Genomic DNA, 19,052 nt, shown 5'->3' with positions numbered 1-19,052 from the left:
GTTGTATTAAATTCAATAATTTCTCTTCTTTTCAAAAAAAATGAGTATTTAATTTATTTATATTTCAAATGTCATTCCCTTTCCTGGTTTTTCCCCTGGAAACTCCAATCCCATCCTCCCTCCCCCTGCTTCTATGAGGGCACTCCTTCAAAACCCACCTGCTTCCTCCTCCCCACCCTGGCATTTTCCTACATTGGGGCATTGAGCTTTCCCAGGACCAAGGGCCTCTCCTCCCATTGATGTCCAACAAGGCCATCCTCTGCTATATATGCAGCTGGAGCCATGTGTCCCTCCATGGGGGACTCTTTGCTCTTTGGTTGGTGGTTTAGCCCCTGGGATCTTGGGGGAGTTCTGGTTGGTTGATACTATTGTTCTTCCTATGGGTTGCAAATCCCTTTAGCTGATTCTGTTCTTTCTCTAACCTCTCCACTGGGGAAACCCATGCTCAATCCAATGGTTTGCTGTATGCATCTGCCTCTGTATTTGTCAGACTCTGGTAGAGTCTCTCAGAAGACAGCTATATCAGGCTCCTGTCAACCATCACTCCTTGGCATCTGCAATTGTGTCTGGGGTTAAAGCCTGCGTATGAGATATATCCCCAGGTAGGGCAATATCTGACTGGCCTTTCCTTCAGTCTCTGGAAACTCAAGAAGAAAGAAGACCAAAGTGTGGATGCTTCAGTCTTTCTTATAAGGGGGAACAAAACACTCAGGGGAGGACATACTGAGACAAAGTGTGGAGCAGAGACTGAAGAATTTTATTTTTTAAATAAACTTTTTCTTAATAACATGACTTTGTTAATAAGCAGGTAATTATTTCACTATTATTCTGAAATACATTTTGTTTTAGCACTTAGTACTAGTATCAAAATAATACAAAACCATATTTATTTACTTTTAAAACCTTGTCAGATGGTGATTACATATTTCTTTAATCCCAGAATTTGGAAAGGGAGGCAGGAGGATCTCAGAATTTGAGACCAACCTGGTCTATGAGTGACATATATCTTTGAGGACAGCCAAGGAAGGCCACACAGAAAAATGCTGTTAAAAAAAAAAAAAATCAGAAAGTCTTTGTGAAGAGTATAAATTTGGCTTAGTGCATAAAGACAATTGTCATTAAGTTTTATAGCCAGAATTATATGCTTGGACATATGTTGTATAATAAGTAAATTCCATAACATATTCCAATGATTTCTACTTGTATGCTATGGCAAACACATGTCCATATATAGATACTCACATGTATGTGCGTGCATGAACACACATACTCACACACACAGACATCTACAAAAAAAACACAACCAACCAAATAAATATGAAAATAAGAAGTGTCTATTAAGGAAATTCAATTTTTATAAATTTATTTTATGTATTTAGAAAATAAATAGTATGTAAAAACTCCAGTATTTATATATATATATATATATATATATATATATATATATATATATATATATATATATATATGTTATATTAAGGTGATTATTTACTTTATGTTCCAGTGGCAATTTCCTTTCTCCATCTCATCCCAGTGCCCACCTATTACATCCTTCCCCAGTTCCTTCCTCCTGCCTTTCTCCTTAGAAGAGGAGAGGCCTCCCATAAATATGAACCAGCCTTGACATATGGATTTGCAATAAGACTAGGAGTATCTTCTTCTATTTTAAGAGCTCTTTATATTTTATGACTCAATTCTTATATACAAAGAAAAACAAAACAAACCAACAACCCAACAACAAAAACAACAGCAACAAAGAGTGATGGGAATAAAGATAAATCAAAATCTCAATTTTATTTATTTAGCATTTTTTCTTTATGCTCTTTGTGCCCAAACTTGGCTCCACATTTAAACTAGAGGAGTGTTCTATCACTGACTCAACACTCCATTTCGATCCTACTACCTGGCTGTGTAAAAACAAAAACTTAAGCTTTAAGCCCAATATTTTTCATCCTTAAATGGGACATTGTTTATTTTTTGACAGGTGTTTCAGAATTGCAGCTGCATTGGCTCCTCAGGAAACTCATCCGCAGTCCTGGGGCTGTGTAAAAGGAGCCCTGACTGTGCCAACAAGCTACAGTACTTTTTAATCATAACTGCAATTTCTTCCTTCGTGTACCCGTTCACAGTCATACCTGGGTACATGGTATTTCTGAGGTAAAAAGTAACTCCTTTATCTTTTTCTCTTCTCCCCTCCCCTCTCCTCCTCTCCAGTTTTTTTCTTCTCCCTTCTCCTTCCCTCCCTTGCCCCTTTCTCTCCCTATCTCTCTGCTCTTCTCTCTTCTATGTCTGTTCACCCTTGCCTTTATTTCTTCTTTTCCCTACTTCTACCCCTCATAACCACTCAACAAAATCGGCTACATATATATGTCCTCACTTATTTATTTTCCATTGTAAGATGTTATATTTTTATATTCACCAAATGGAAATGTGGTACATACCTTGTCTCATTTCTGGAAAAAAAAAATGTACCAAGTATTTCTAGTTCTTAAGAGTTATTCTTGCAAGCGAGGGACATTTGTCTGTGACATCTGTCATTCTCATCACATGCTGGTGATATGGCTGCTCCAGATGCCTCAGTTCCAAACCTGCATGTTTTGTTGACAAGGATGACTTTTGCTTATTGAGGGGAATGGTCATAGGTGAAGAGCACGGGAGCAGCTCAGCTCTCATGTTAGAACTTCCAAACATGCTCTGGGGAGAGGCTGTCATGTTTAATCCACAGCTGCCCCCACTTCCATGTCCCACTCCGCTTCTCCATTATGTTACATTCTGACATCATCTCTTCAACTGGGGGTAAAAACATAGCTAATTGATGTTTTAATGTATTATAATTTAAAATATTTCCTGTGTATGTGCATGTGTGGTTATGTGTACGTGTGTGTGCATGTATGTGTGTGTACATGTGGTGTATGAGAGTGTGTTTGTGTGTGTTTGCATGTCATGCCTATTGAGAGGACATCTCACAGGAGTTGGTTTATTTTTGTACGACTTGGGTTTTTAGATACTGAACTCAGTTTGTCAAATTTAGTGGCAAAGGACATTGCCTACTGAGCCATCTTATAGACCCTAATGTGTGATTTCATGATGTAATAAGGGTATTCGAGGTATTTGTCTCACATTTCCTCATCTTTCCCGCTGAATTTGATGATTGTAATGTAAATGAGAGACAATAGGGTTGTACTGTTTGGATGCTGTCCTTATCCTTTTAGTCTGTGGTGTTTTCTCAAAGTCTTTCATGGAATTGCTTCCAAAATAAGAATCTCAACGATTGGCAGAGCGGAGCCTGGCCCAACTGCCACCCGGAAAGGCGGCTCGTACAGGCTGAGCAACTGCAACCTGGAACAGATCTTAGGAACTTCTGTTCCCACCCGGAGATGACTTCAGGACGAAGAGCAGAGCCTGGCCCAACCGCCAGCCGGAAAGGTGGCTCGTACAGGCTGAGCAACTGTGACCTGGAACAGATCTTAGGAACTACTGTTCCCACCCGGAGACGACTTCAGGACGAAGAGCGGAGCCTGGCCCAACTGCCACCCGGAAAGGCGGCTCGTACAGGCTGAGAAACTGGTGAGTGGGAGACCTAGGCTTCGGGGGAGCAGAGGGATCTCTGCGGAGTGCACACCGAAAGGGCACCCCCTGCCCTGACCTGCCCTGTCCTCCCCGATCCAGTGACCGGGAACAGATCTTAGGAACTTCTGTTCCCACCCGGAGACGACTTCAGGACACAGAGCAGAGCCTGGCCCACCTGCCAGCCGGAACCTGGGCTGCTGGGGAGTAGAGAGATCTCTTCGGAGTGCACACGGAAAGTGTACCAGGGACACAGACCAGATACAAGGGAAAGGCAAGAACATATCACTGACAACAAAATGGCAAGAGGAAAGAGAAAGAGTATATCCCAAGGAAACCAAGACAATCTAGCAACACCAGAACCCAGCTCTCCGATAGTAGCAAACATCGGAATTCCAAACACTCCAGAGAATAAAGACACAGACCTGAAATCATGCCTCAAGACGCTGATAGAGTTACTTAAACAAGAAAGGGAGGAAAAGCAAAAAGATTCAGAAGCTTTTAAAGAAGAAACAAGAAAAACACTCAAAGAACTCAAAGAACGAGACGAAAACAGAACCAAAGAAATAAAGGAATGGAAGAGGGAAATTAAAACAGAAATTGACACAATAAAGAAAGCGCTAAAAGAGATAACCCTAGAGTCAGAACACCAAAAAAAGAAATCAGGAGTCACAGAAGCAAGCATTTCCAAAAGATTACAAGAGATCGAGGAGAGAATCTCGGGGGCAGAAGACAACATTGCAAACATAGACAAAACAGCCAGAGAAGATGCAAAAAACAAAAAGCTCCTAACCCAAAATGTCCAGGAAATACAAGACACAATGAGAAGACCGAACCTAAGGATAATAGGAATAGAAGAGGGAGAAGAGTATCAACTAAGAGGCACAGTAAATATCTTCAACAAAATCATAGAAGAAAACTTCCCTACCCTCAAGAATGAGATGACCACGAGCATAAAAGAAGCCTTCAGAACTCCAAATAGGTTGGACCAGAAAAGAAATACCTCCCGACACATAATAGTAAAAACATCAAGTGCCCAAAGTAAAGAAAGAATACTAAAAGCAGTAAGGGAAAAGGGTCAGGTAACATATAAAGGCAGACCAATCAGACTCACACCCGATTTCTCAACAGAGACTATGAAAGCTAGAAGAGCCTGGACAGACATCATGCACTCCTTAAGAGAGCAAAAGTGCCAGCCCAAGCTGCTATACCCAGCAAAACTATCAATCACCATCGATGGAGAGACAAAGATATTTCAAGACAAATCAAAATTCACACAATATCTGACCACAAACCCAGCAGTACAAGTAATTATAGGTGAAAAACCCAATACAAGGAGAAAAAATACGGCCTAGTAAAAACAAGAAAACTCCTAAACAAGAAAACTAAAAGAAGAAAAAAACACAGACACAACTCAACCCAAAAAAGCAAAAATGGCAGGAAACAGAAACAATTATTCCTTGATATCTATTAACATAAATGGTCTCAACTCCCCAATAAAGAGACATAGACTATCAGACTGGATACATAAACAAAATCCAGCCTTTTGCTGCATACAGGAAACTCATCTCAGAGACAGAGAGAGACACTATCTCAGAGTAAAAGGGTGGGAAAAAAACTTCCAAGCCAACAGCTTTAAGAAGCAAGCTGGAGTGGCTATTCTAATATCAAATAAAGTAAATTTCCAACCAAAAGTTATCAAAAAAGTTAAAGAAGGACACCTTTTACTCATTACCGGGGAAATCTGTCAGGAGGAACTCTCAATCCTTAACATATATGCTCCAAATAAAAAATCACCCACATTCATAAAAGAAACTCTACTAAAGCTCAAAAAATACATTTCACCCCACACAATAATAGTGGGAGACTTTAACACCCCACTCTCACCAATGGACAGATCAGGGAAACAGAAACTGAACAAGGACACTGCAAAACTAGCAGAGACTTTGAAACAACTAGAATTAATAGATATATACAGAACATACTATCCTAAAGTAAAAGAATACACCTTCTTCTCACCACCCCATGGCACCTTCTCGAAAATTGACCACATAATTGGACACAGAACGAGCCTTCATCGATATAAGAACATTGAAATACTCCCATGCATCCTCTCAGATCACCATGGTCTACGGCTGGTCTTTAACAACAACAAAGACAACAAAATGCCCACATACACATGGAAACTTAACAACGCTCTGTTAAAGGATAGCAGGGTCAAAGAAGAAGTAAAGAAAGAAATTAAGGACTTTCTAGAATTCAACGAAAATGATAACACAACATACCCAAATCTATGGGATGCACTGAAAGCAGTATTGAGAGGAAAACTCATTGCCCTAAGTGCTTCCAAGAAGAAACTGGAGAGAGCTCACATCAGCAACCTGACAGCACAGCCAAAAGCCCTACAACAAAAGGAAGCAGATATATGCAAAAAGAGTAGACGGCAAGAAATAATCAAAATTAGGGCAGAAATAGACCAAATAGAAACAAAAAAAAAAAAAAAAAAAAAACATTGAAAAAATCAACAAAACAAAGAGTTGGTTCTTTGAGAAAATCAACAAGATTGATAAACCCCTAGCCAGACTAACTAAAGGGCAAAGAGAGAGTATCCAAATTAACAAAATCAGAAAGGAAAGTGGTGACATAACAACTGAAACTAAGGAAATTCAAGAAATCATCAGATCCTACTACAAAAACTTATACTCCACAAAATTGGAAAATCTGGAGGAAATGGACAAATTCCTAGACAGATACAAGGTCCCAAAGTTTAACCAGGACCAAGTAAACCATCTAAATAACCCTATAACACCTAAAGAAATAGAAGAAGTCATCAAAAGCCTCCCAACCAAAAAAAGCCCAGGTCCAGACAGGTTCAGTGCAGAATTTTATCAGACATTTATTGGGGATATAACACCAATATTCGCCAAACTATTCCAAAAGATAGAATCAGATGGAATATTACCCAACACATTTTTTGAGGCTACAATAACCCTTGTACCTAAGCCACACAAAGACCCTACAAGGAAAGAGAACTTCAGACCAATCTCACTTATGAACATTGATGCAAAAATACTCAACAAAATCCTTGCAAACCGAATCCAAGAACACATCAAAACCATCATTCATCATGACCAAGTAGGCTTCATCCCTGGGATGCAGGGATGGTTTAACATAAGGAAATCCATCAATGTAATCCACCATATAAACAAACTTAAAGACCAAAATCACATGGTCATCTCACTAGACGCTGAGAAAGCATTCGACAAAATCCAACACCCCTTCATGTTAAAAGTCCTGGAAAGAACAGGAATCCAAGGCCCATATTTAAACATAATAAAAGCAATATACAGCAAACCAACAGCCAACATCAAACTTAATGGCGAGAAACTTGAAGCAATCCCACTAAAATCAGGGACTCGACAAGGCTGCCCACTCTCTCCCTACCTATTCAACATAGTACTGGAAGTCCTGGCTGGAGCAATTAGACAGCAAAAGGAGATCAAGGGGATACAAATCGGAAAGGAAGAGATAAAAACATCACTCTTTGCCGATGACATGATAGTGTACTTGAGTGACCCCAAAAATTCCACCAGAGAACTCCTACAGCTGATAAACAAGTTCAGCAAAGTGGCCGGATACAAAATTAACTCAAACAAATCAGTATCCTTCCTATACTCAAAGGACAAACATGGAGAAAGAAATTAGGGAAAAGGTACCCTTCACAATAGTTACAAAAACTATGAAATACCTTGGTGTGACTCTAACTAAGGAAGTGAAGGACCTGTATGACAAGAACTTCAAACCTCTAAAGAAAGAAATTGAGGAGGATCTCAGAAAATGGAAAGATCTCCCATGCTCATGGATTGGAAAGATCAACATCTTAAAAATGGCCATCCTACCAAAAGCAATCTACAGATTCAATGCAATCCCCATCAAAATTTCAACCCAGTTATTCATGGAATTGGAAACATCAATGTGCAATTTCATATGGAATAACAAAAGACCTAGAATAGCGAAATCCATCCTCAACAACAAAAAAACATCTGCGGGAATCAATATCCCTGACCTCCAGCTATATTACAAGGCAATTGTGCTGAAAACTGCATGGTACTGGTACAGAAATAGGCAAGTGGATCAATGGAATAGAATAGAAGATCCAGAAATGAGCCCTCATGTATATGGTCACCAGATTTTTGACAAAGAAGCAGTAAACATTCAATGGAAAAAGGACAGCCTATTCAACAAATGGTGCTGGTCCAACTGGCACTCAACATGCAAAAGAATGAAAATAGACCCTTTCTTATCTCCTTGTACAAAGCTCAAGTTTAAGTGGATTAAAGATCTCCACATTAAACCAGATACACTGGAACTATTAGATGAGAAAGTAGGGAAAACCTTAGAACACATAGGCACAGGAGAAAATTTCCTGAACAAAACACCAATGGCTCAAGCTCTAAGGTCAAAGATTAACAAATGGGACTTAATGAGATTGCAAAGTTTCTGTAAGGGTAAGGACATCGTGAAGAAAACAAAACGGCAACCAACAGAATGGGAAAAGATCTTTACCAATACCACATCAGATAAAGGCCTAATATCCAAGGTGTACAAGGAACTCAAAAAGCTAGACCAGAGAATCAAATAACCCTATTAAAAAAATGGGGTACAGGGCTAAACAAATCATTTTCAGTTGAGGAACACCGAATGGCCGAAAAACATCTGAGGAAGTGCTCGACATCCTTAGCCATCAGGGAAATGCAAATCAAAACAACCCTAAGATTCCACCTCACACCAGTCAGATTGGCCAAGATCCAAAACTCAGATGACAGCAGATGCTGGCGAGGCTGCGGAGAAATAGGAACACTTCTTTACTGTTGGTGGGGTTGCAAGCTAATACAACCACTCTGGAAATCTGTCTGGCGATACCTCAGAAAATTGGATATAGTACTACCTGAAGACCCAGCTATTCCACTCTGGGCATATACCCCAGAGACACTTTAATACACAACAAAGATATATGCACCACAATGTTCATAGCGGCTCTATTTATAATAGCCAGAAGCTGGAAGGAACCCAGATGTCCTTCAGAAGACGAATGGATACAAAAATTGTGGTACATATACACAATGGAATACTACTCAGCAAACAGAAACAATGACTTAACCAAATTCTTAAGAAAATGGCTGCATCTAGAGAAGATCATCCTGAGTGAGATAACCCAGTCACAAAAGAACAGACATAATATGCAGTCACTGATAGTGGGATGCTAACCCCAGAGGCTTGCACTCCCCCAGAAACAACTCACAGACTGTATGAAGTCCAAGAAATAAAGAAAACAAAAAATATACATATATTCACAAAACAAGAAGACTTTGACTATTTCCATGTTGCGTTTTGTTTAGCATGTACTTTACGCTTATTGCAACTAGTACGATTTCAATGCATACTGTCAAGCACTTGAAAAAAATCAAGTACTGACTAAAAAACATATTCACATGGTTTTATGCAAAATTTATTTTAATGTCTGAAAAACAGTACTGACAAAAATGTATAATTTTAAGCAAAAAATGTTTAAAATCTTTACATTTATCTTTGTTTTGCAAAATAAAGTCGTTTAAAAAAAAGAATCTCAACGATTATACATATTACAATTTTCATATCTAGGGATGGATTTGGTGGGGAAAGGCAACATTGAAAAGTGCTCCCACATTCTTAATTTATCAGACCATATTTCAGTTTTTATCTTTCCGTCTTTATAGTTTTTCCATCGCATGTAGTTTTCACAGCCACCTCAAATCTATTTTCATAGGCAGCATATGAGAGACAAGTGTTTAAAAATTTTAAATCCACATAACAAAGTAGCTTCCTCATTGCTGTTGCCTGCTCAGTGGATTCTTTCTCTCTTTATCCGTGGAACTGCAATTACCATCTTTTGAGTTTTTATATGGCATGTGTTAGGTTTTTTTTTTTTTTTTTCTGTCAGTATGAGAAAATGCCTGGCAGACATCTTAAGATATGTTTATGTGTATATGGTTTATGGTTTCACAGTTTTGGGTCCATCATAGCATGTAAGACACAGTAGTTCCCATAGTCACCAATAAACTCATCTAAATTAACTGACAGCATCAAGCTGTTAAGGAGCTTAGCCCTGTGTTGCAGTAAATATTTAATTGATGGCTTAACCTATTATCAGCACCCGTGGTCTCACTCCGCGGATGCCAAACTAGTGTGGAGCCCTGCGCACGGACTCTGTCACTTGGTCGGCATGAAGCTCCCTCCACACGATTCCCTTCCCAAGCGGTTCATTCTGCCTGCCCTACTGCCTCCTTCCTGGGTGGAATTACCTTCCCCGCATCTTCTCTCCTCCACTGCCCGTCACAAACGTCACTTCAAAGCCTGGTAACTTTTCAAACGGGTTTATATAATAGATTCTCAATTCACAAACCGTCTACACAATAAGATGACATAACATGGACAAAGGTACAAACTGCGTTTCTGCGCGATACACGTATAGAATCCTTTGAAATCCTATCTACCTACTGCCTATTATGGCCACCAGGATCCAGGTCTGCTTTCTCCAGCTCCATCTTGATATTTTTTCTCTCTCTTTCTCTTCTTCTGATTTCCTCCCTTTCTTCCCCCTACGTCACCCTGTCCAATCACATAATGCCTTAACATAAATCTACAGCCCTGCTTTAGATGTGGGGAGGTCAGAGGTCAGCTTTCAGAAGCCCTTTCTCTCATCCTGTGTGGACTTTACAAAGAAAGAGCTGTATCATTCCTACTTCAGGATGAGAAACCTAATCACTAGAATCATGAACTACCACTGCCACCCGAAGGATACTACGGCAGATATCAATTTTCATGATGGACTTTTATTTATTAATGTATGTATTTTTCAGGTGTATGAAGTCTGAAGAGAAGTCACTTGGAATTGGATTACAGGCATTTTGCATGAGGATATTTGGTATGAAGAATTTCCCAAGATAATCAAATCAATATTAAGTCCTTAGTTAGCCACTTAATTTCCCCTGAGTAAAAAGATACAACTCTCTTGTCAACACAAAATGCAAATCTCACCTTAAAGAGAAATAGAGATTATTCTAGAATCAAACACGAGTGACCATGATATGGTCATCCAAATATGTTTCAGCAGGAAGACAGTTTTATGTTGTTTATAGTTAGAGAAAAAAATCCATGAACAGGGTACTTTTCAAACATATCTGTGGGAATACCAGGTAGGTTGATTACAGCAAAGCAGGTAATTCTGTGCTGTAGGCTCAGATGCTATCTGATGGCATTCTTAGTGTTTGGGTGGGTGGAAGGTAGTGACCTAAGCCAGTATATTTCAAAGCTTCACTTGACAGTCAAAGAGATACATGGTCTGAGACAGGGTTAGGGCAAGGAATGGTCAGTAAGAGGGGGTAAAGATAACTTAAGTGTTCCTGGATCTGCAATATCACAGTTGCCCATATGCAGGAAGTTCCTAAGGCCTTGCGGGATATTTGATATAGGTGTTCTCTGCCCACTTTACAAGCTTCTATATTTGGAACTGGCTACTTGTAATTCATCTGTAATGAATGAAGTTAACTATAGAGATGAAAAATATTTTCTCTTTCCTTTAAAGACCTAAACCAAACTTGATTTTACCTTTCATATCTTAGAAGATTCAAGAATAAAATGAGGGGGAAATGGTTTTGTTAGTTGGGTGTACAGTAAACCAACTGAAAATATTTCAGAAAAGACATGACAGTTATGATTATGAAATCCATGAATATTTCTAAGCATTTTATACAGAACTGTCATTTACTGTAGTCTAAAATTTTACAATAACTTATAATTCCTAAAATAAGTTTAGAACACATGATTCATAATTTTTTTTTTAACTTGGAGAATTGAAGTACTTCCAGATAAAATAACATATCTCTCTTTTTTCCTTTATTCCTGTCAATGAGACTTTCCTTTGGTTATATTTTGTTCTTGATTTGTTTTGTTTTGTCTTTTTATCTCTTCATTGCAGCTAACATTCCTGCTCCTATTTACTTTGGCGCTTTGTTAGACAGAACCTGTTTACACTGGGGAACTCTGAAATGTGGTGAACGAGGGGCATGCAGGATGTACAATATACATAACTTCAGGTAAGGATGACCTTTGAGACCAACTTTTGTAGTACAAAATTTCCCTATTCACATCTAATATTTTTTTGAGTAATAAGATTATATATGGCTTCAGTTTCAAAACACACATGGATTGTATAACTTCCCTAATTATATATTTTCATACTTACCCATTATTTCTAAAGTATTTCAGACACACACACACACACACACACACACACACACAATCAATGCCTGAGTGGGTTTCCTAAGAACCCTTCAAAACCTTTAGAAATACTTAGAGAGGAAGCAGAAGTCCTGGATAACCAGGAGAGAGCTCCATCTGAGTTTAGCAAGTATGGCATAATGCTAGGTATAAACAAGACAGCCAAATCCAGACACCTAGAATAATGGTGCTGCATGTGGAAACAAAATCTTTCAGCTGCTACCACCCCATATCTGTGGACAGAGAGGAAGGACTCTCTTCTGCAGGGTTTGGGATGGCAGGGTCCCAGCACATCCAGGCAGAATGTGTTCTGGCATTCCAACTCTTAGACAGTTGCATGTTGCTGCCTGACTTGATGAGAACCCCAACTCTGTGTAGTGCTATGCAGCTTAACAAAAATTTCCAGGTGCTGTAGCTAGGGGCTCTATTGAAAAGGGACCTGTTACTAATGTATCTGATGGTCTTGCCTCTGGAAACACATAGATATGCCACTGCACTTATGTTCACTTCCTGGTGAATACAACTTGGCTCAATAGAGTGATCGTGGCACAAACCCACTGAGAGTGTGTCATGAGGAGAGAAGGTTGCCACACATGGAAATAACTGAAGCCATTACCCTCAACTATCATTTGAAGTTTGGGCTCAGCCAGCTGTGTGTGGTGTAATGCTGCTACAAGCAGTTCCATGGTTCCCATTGCTATCAGTGCTAAGCAGTCATCTGTCACTAACAGCACACTGAAAGAATGGTGGCTTCACTGTTGTAGTTCCACCCCCAGTGCCATGCCAGGGTGCCCTTGGAAGAGATTTTGTTGTCACCTTGCTTGAACTCCCAGGCACAGTTTTCAAAGCAGCCCACAGAGGAACTGTTTCTGATATAGAACTCAGTGTAGCAACATTACTCCTTGCTCCTTCAACTTCCTCAGCCAAAAAAAACTTGCACCTATGACCCCATCATGCTTTGTTTCTAGGTAAGCATTATACTGAAAAAAAGTGCAGGCATTTACTGCCAGGGCCAGCCCTGGGGGGGGGGGGTCTCTTCTTGAGGCAGCAGAGTGGGAAGAACATAGGCAGAGGATAAGACTTGGTCTTCGGAGATATGGGGCTAAAACTTCTCTTAGGAGATATTTAGGGCTGCTGTATAATAAAAGTTTAATAAAAGAGTCTAAGTCACTGTGCTACTGTAGCTGACCTGCCATCCATTTTCAACTGAGGCCAGAAACTGCAGTCTCTGGCAAATAGTCCCTTTTCTTAAAACAGCAAAGGATTAAGTAAATAGCCTTTGTACTATCTCAGCAGGAACAGCAGGGCTCTAACTTTCAGCCTGCTAGTCCAAAGTCTCAGGAAGAAAAAGGGACACTTAGAAAAGTGATTATAATGTTTATTACAGTGTTTTAAAAAGTGTCCTAAGAAAGCTTTCTAAGGGGAGAGTGGAAAGATTCTAAGTGGGGAAAGGGAAAAATATATCTAAGGGAAAAAGATTCTCAGAGAAAAAAATTCTTCTAAGGGGAAAAAGGATTCCTAATGGGGAAAAGACCCATTTCTCTGTCCTCACTACTTATACATCTTTCAGAATACATGATCACATGTTACAAAATTCATCACAAGTTCACACAAAAAAATCAAATCATAAATTGAAATAGAATTTTACAACAGAGAATGTTTACATGCAGATCCATTAGGAGTAATTATCAGGCTAAACACCATCACCTGTCTCAGCTCCACAGGTTCACTGAAGATTTAAAACTATAAGTTATTAGTGAAGTTTTGAAGAGATAAACCCAGTCAATATTTTATCCTCTGTTCTAGTACCTATGTTAAATCCTTAGTTCTCTTTCATTACCTTTGGTTAATTGTTTTATAACCTCTTGGAATGTGCTCTGAGGAGAAGAGAGTCTGGTTACTATCTTAGAATAATTAACTGGTGACTCTTGGGAGACTGGCAGAGTTCTAATTACAGTTTTGACTATCAGAAATGACCTAATGGCAGTCTTACTATAAGAGAACTTAATAATCACTTGTAATTTTAGGGAATCTATAGGATCATCATCAGGATTTAAGAAGTCATTTATGTGTCTATGTAGCATCACTACAAGACAATACATCTTTGTAGACCTGCAGATGTCTGCTCCAAAAAGGTGTGCTATGACCTAATGATTGTCATATATGTTTGATAATAACAGAATAAGGATTTTTATAGCAGGAATATTTCCTAAAATTAACCCCATGTAGCCTTGATCTATAAGGGTTAACCAGTTTCAGATTATGTAATAATATGCAGCAGGCCATCTCAGGATGATCACCTGCTGGTTACTAGTTTGTCCTGTTATGGCTCCTGTCACTTTGCACTCTCCAGAGAGTTTATGGCTGAGGATGGCTGAGATTGCGCTCTGAACCTAGTGTGTCAGTCTTAACAGAGTGAAACTACTCAACAGTTTCTGTCAGCATATCTGTGTGTGTGAAAGTTCCAGTTGCCTTGACATCCCCATCTTTAAATTGGTTTTGACAAGATCTTTTATAATAATGTCAGAAAAATAAACTAAGATATCTGTTCATCTATTATCTATTCAGAAACAATATTATATTTGTAAGCTTTTACACCTGATGCTTTGAGAATCTATACTTTCCATAGCCACAATAATTTTCCATATTCTTGTTGTTTTATTTTTAACATGGTTTCTCTGTGTATGATTCTCATTGTCCTGGAACTCACTTTGTAGACTAGCTTTGCCTTGAGTTCACAGAGATATGTCTGCTCCAGGCCTGGGATTAAAAGTATGAACCACCAAGACCATACTTCCTTTTCTCTATCTGAATGTCATTCAGGATTTCATGACTAAGGAATGAAACCAAAAACTCTAGGCTGGGCCGGTTTTACCTCCATGTTCTAATCAAAACAATAATATCCCACTAACATGTTCACAGGACCAATATAATACCAACACCTTCACTGAAACTTCCTTCCCAGACGATTCTTCATAGTTTGAAGTTGAAAACACTAACCCTTACACCAGATTTTACTATAAATATATTGAGAACAGAAAAGAATACTTTTATAGTTATTTATAAATGTACATATGTCAAAAATACACATTTCTGAAATGTATTAAATCCAAAAAACTTAAGGCATATTTTATTAAATATACAAAGAGCAGATGCTTATAATAGCATCCACGTTATTTTTAAAAACTTTAAAATAGGTAATTAGGGAATTCATTTCAGGAAGCTTGTATATTTCTCATACATAAACCAGGCAATCTTCTCAAATGAAATGGGTTAATAGTTACAGAGATGGGTAAGATTGCTTCTAGGCCTTTTAGCAAAGATCAAGTGGGTAAGGAGATATGAAGACATATTGCTCTTGCAGAAGACATGATTTCAATTCACATAACCCATATTGGGAAGCTCACAACTTCCTCTTACTCCAACTCCCAGGTGGAACTAATGCCCACCACTCATGAACAGGTGCTTTTATAGAGTCCAAACCTGCATATATAATTGAAATAATAAAATAAGTATCTGATAAGTCAATCATTGAACATGCAAAAGTATATATGAAATTAGCAAATTGAATCTACTAATATTGAAATGACCAATAGGACTTATTTTATACACACAAAGATTTCAATATCACACAAATGAATTGCTGTAACAGTAACACAAATGCTGAGTGGAGACAATTGAGAAGTGACTTTATGATGCTTTACTTACATGGGATCGAAATTTGAGCAAACCAAACAGAAAAGTTTCTTAAACCTTATTTAAAGTTTTTGGCTCAGTATTTCAAAGAACAGGAGATCATAACAGGGTAGGCATGATGGCAGAGTCTGTGGTAATGGCAGATGAGGTATAGTGGCTAAGTCTGAGGAAGCTGGTCATGTTGAACATTGTTTCAGAAAGAACTTAGTGATGGAAGCACAGTCGATGGTGCCCACATTCATGGGGAAAATTCAGTGTCAGCTAAACTTTTCTAAAACGATCCTCATAGACACACCTAGAGAAATATTTGCACAACGATCCTAAGTACCATCAGGCAGATAATAGAAATGAACCATGACCAACATGAGAAAAAGTATGTCTAAAGTTTCATGGTGTTTTTTTATTAATATTTTAACACACAAAGTAGATTATATAAAATGCATGAGTATAATAATCACCAGACACTTTTCATGGAAATAAATGATCTGTAAGAATATGAAAATTTAGCTTTTACTTAACACAATAAGATCTAATACGGATTAGTTATTTTCAATAGGCACCTTTACTTTGGAGTGACTGCAACTGGTCGAGGATGCGGCTGTCTCCCTGCCTTCTTCATTCTAAGACGTATGAGGAAATTCCCGTTCCCTGGGGACATCGACTCTTCAGAATCTGAACTTGCAGAGATGAAGCTCACAGAGAAGGAAAGGAAGTGCACTGATGTGCACAGAAGTCCTAAGGTCGAGAATGATGGAGAACTGAAAACTAAACTGTAATGAGTTTTCTACTGCCCTGGGAAAAGTTATAAACAGAATGTATGTTTCAATAGTTTGGAATCATGAGAAATATAATAGAAATCCTTATCATTAAGGACCTCAACAATTATTTTTATCTTTATAAATATAATTACTGATATTATTTTCAGAACTTCGGGGTAATACTTAATATTTTACTGAAATATTATTGAATCAAATTGAAGGCTCTTATGGTGACTCCCACACTGAACTTTAAAACAGCCTTCATTTTAAAAGAGCATTTTCTCTTTAAGCCCAGTCAAAGGAAGTGCGTGTTTCTCACATATCTTCAAATATATTTAAAATGTTCCTATTCCATAAACACTATTTAATTTTATTGAATTGACATTGCAGTATTGGACATAATTAGAGCTGAAAGTATGCCTTCTGGTTGTGTCATATTGAAATAAATTGTTCAAATTTATTCTTTCTATGTTCAAGGTGTCTGCATGTAGGAGTTGTTAAATTTTTTTTCATTCTACACTTTTGATGCTTTGGAGATTAGACTCTCACTAATGTCATCGCTTGTTTTCAAATCCATATTTCATTATTCATGTCACATATTTGATAATTTTGTTTAGAACACTGACAAATTTAAACAGGTTATTAAAATTATTGTGAGAAAAATGACGTTTTTTTTCTAGAAGCTCAAACCTGTTGAAAAAACTCTTTCTTAAAAGCAAGTATTTGAGATAGCCAGTTCTTTCAAAGGTGCTTTGAAGAGATGAGCATATTTCACTGGTACAATTTGTTGTAGAAAATATTGAAACTCAAACAGGGGTTTCTACCCCACTGTTTTAGACAGGGTTTCTATTCTTGAACAAAACATCACAACCAAGAGACAGGTTGGGGAGGAAAGGGTTTATTCAGCTTAAACTTCCATATTGCTGTTCATCACCAAAGGAAGTCAGGACTGGAACTCAAGCAGGTCAGGAAGCAGGAGCTGATGCAGAGGCCATGGAGGGATGTCACTTACTGGCTTGCTTCCCCTGGCTTGATCAGCCTGCTTTCTTATAGAACCCAGGTTTACCAGCCCAGGGATGGCACCACCCACAATGGTATGGACCATCCCATTGATCACTAGTTGAGAGAATGACTTACAGCTGGGTCTCATGGAGGCATTTCCTCAATTGTGAGGCTCCTTTTTCTGTGATAACTCCAGCTTGTGTAAAGTTGACACAAAACCAGCCAGTACATGCACCTTTGGTCATTTGGTTCCCAGGTAAAAAATACATCACTTTTATGTTTATAATAAGCCCTCAAGGCACTAGAGCTGGGCGGATATCTACCCTCTCAGCTATTTTTGGGTATAGACCACCAGCTTTCAACAGCACCTTGATGAAGATTAAGATTTTAAGACATGGGCTATTGGAAGACTAGTCCAAACCAACACCAATAGCAAACCAAAAGAAAACAACATAGCTGAAGGGCTTTCTGGAGAGCTTGGGGATCTCCTCATGGTGACCATGAGTTCTGGGGAGGTGGGTTATTATTCTGAGCTTTATTCTCACCAGGGCCTATTCATGGCTCAGCAGACAGATGTGGAGAAGTGAAGCAAGGGAGGAAGCAGAGAAATATGGAAGTAAACTGATTCTCGATTTAGAATTGTTCTATGTCTAAAATTAAGAGAATACAAAATATTTTATCAGTTGTTAAGCTATACTCCCAAATGTAACTAACACTGCAAGAAGTTAAAAAGTCATGTTCCAGTTGGAGTTCCAGGTCAAGGCAGTAAATATGTGGCAGACTGTAATCTTTATAGACGCTATCTTTCTTTACTTTGGAGATATAGTGAGAAAAAAAAGAATTAAGAAGTAAAAATTAAAAAGCAACTGCTTTCCATGAGCAAAATTGCAGCCCCATGCCCTAACTCAGTGGGTGTGTCCTGAGTACCCACAGGGTTTTTGTTTAAACACTCCATGCCTTTATTTCTGACATCCCAAAAATAAATTAACACATTATATCTTAAATATTTTTATTTTTGGTGTCTGGAAAATTGCAGACACAATCAAAATAAAGAAAGATCTATATATAAAATATTTTTTCTTTTTTTCTTATTGAATATATTTTATTTACATTTCAAATGTTATCCCCTTTACCAGTTTCCCCTCCATGAAAACCCCCATTTCATATCCCCTCCCCCTGCTTCTATGAGGGTGCTCCCCTACCCACCCTCCTCCACCCAGATCCACATTCTGTCATTATTCTACACTCGGGTATTGAACCTTGGCAGGACCAAGGGCTTCTCTTTTCATTGGTGCCCAAGAAGGCCATCTTCTGTTACTTGTGCAGCTAGAGCCATGGGTCTGTCCATGTGTTGATTGGTGGTTTAGTCCCTGGGAGCTCTGGTTGGTTGTTTTTGTTGTTCTTATGGGATTAAAAACCCCTTCAGCTCCTTTAGTTCTTTCTCTAAATTCTCCATTGGGTACCCCGTTGTCAGTTCTGTGGTTGGCTGAGAGCATCCGCCTCTGTATTTTTCATGATCTAGCAGAGCTTCTCAAGAGGCAGCTATATCAGGCTCTTGTCAGCATGTACTTTTTGGCATCAGTAATTTTGTTTAGGTTTTGAGGCTGCTTATTGGCTGGATCTCCAGGTGAGGCAGTCTCTGGATGGCTTTTCCTTCATCTCTGCCTGAGGCCAGTCCAGGCATGGGGTAGGTTCTTCCATTTTGTTGGT

At 38.6% G+C, this 19,052-nt stretch overlaps 1 protein-coding gene across 1 annotated transcript in view; it reads left to right on the top strand.

Annotated features, from left to right (window-relative positions):
• The window catches only part of LOC308418548 (solute carrier organic anion transporter family member 1A6-like), a gene marked incomplete at both ends in the record, with an annotated part of 41,228 nt that extends 24,870 nt beyond the window's left edge, over positions 1-16,358 (top strand). The window contains 4 exons of the mRNA XM_080913934.1: positions 1,985-2,157; positions 10,467-10,531; positions 11,585-11,702; positions 16,139-16,358. Coding sequence (XP_080770060.1) covers positions 1,985-2,157; positions 10,467-10,531; positions 11,585-11,702; positions 16,139-16,358 — 576 coding nt within the window. The remainder of the gene's footprint in view (positions 1-1,984; positions 2,158-10,466; positions 10,532-11,584; positions 11,703-16,138) is intronic.
• Positions 16,359-19,052: the final 2,694 nt, after the last annotated feature.

The sequence above is a fragment of the Micromys minutus genome (genome assembly GCF_963924665.1).
Source record: "Micromys minutus genome assembly, chromosome: 3".
In the NCBI taxonomy this organism is placed as follows: domain Eukaryota; kingdom Metazoa; phylum Chordata; class Mammalia; order Rodentia; family Muridae; genus Micromys; species Micromys minutus.
This window is presented reverse-complemented; position numbering and strand designations above follow the sequence as displayed.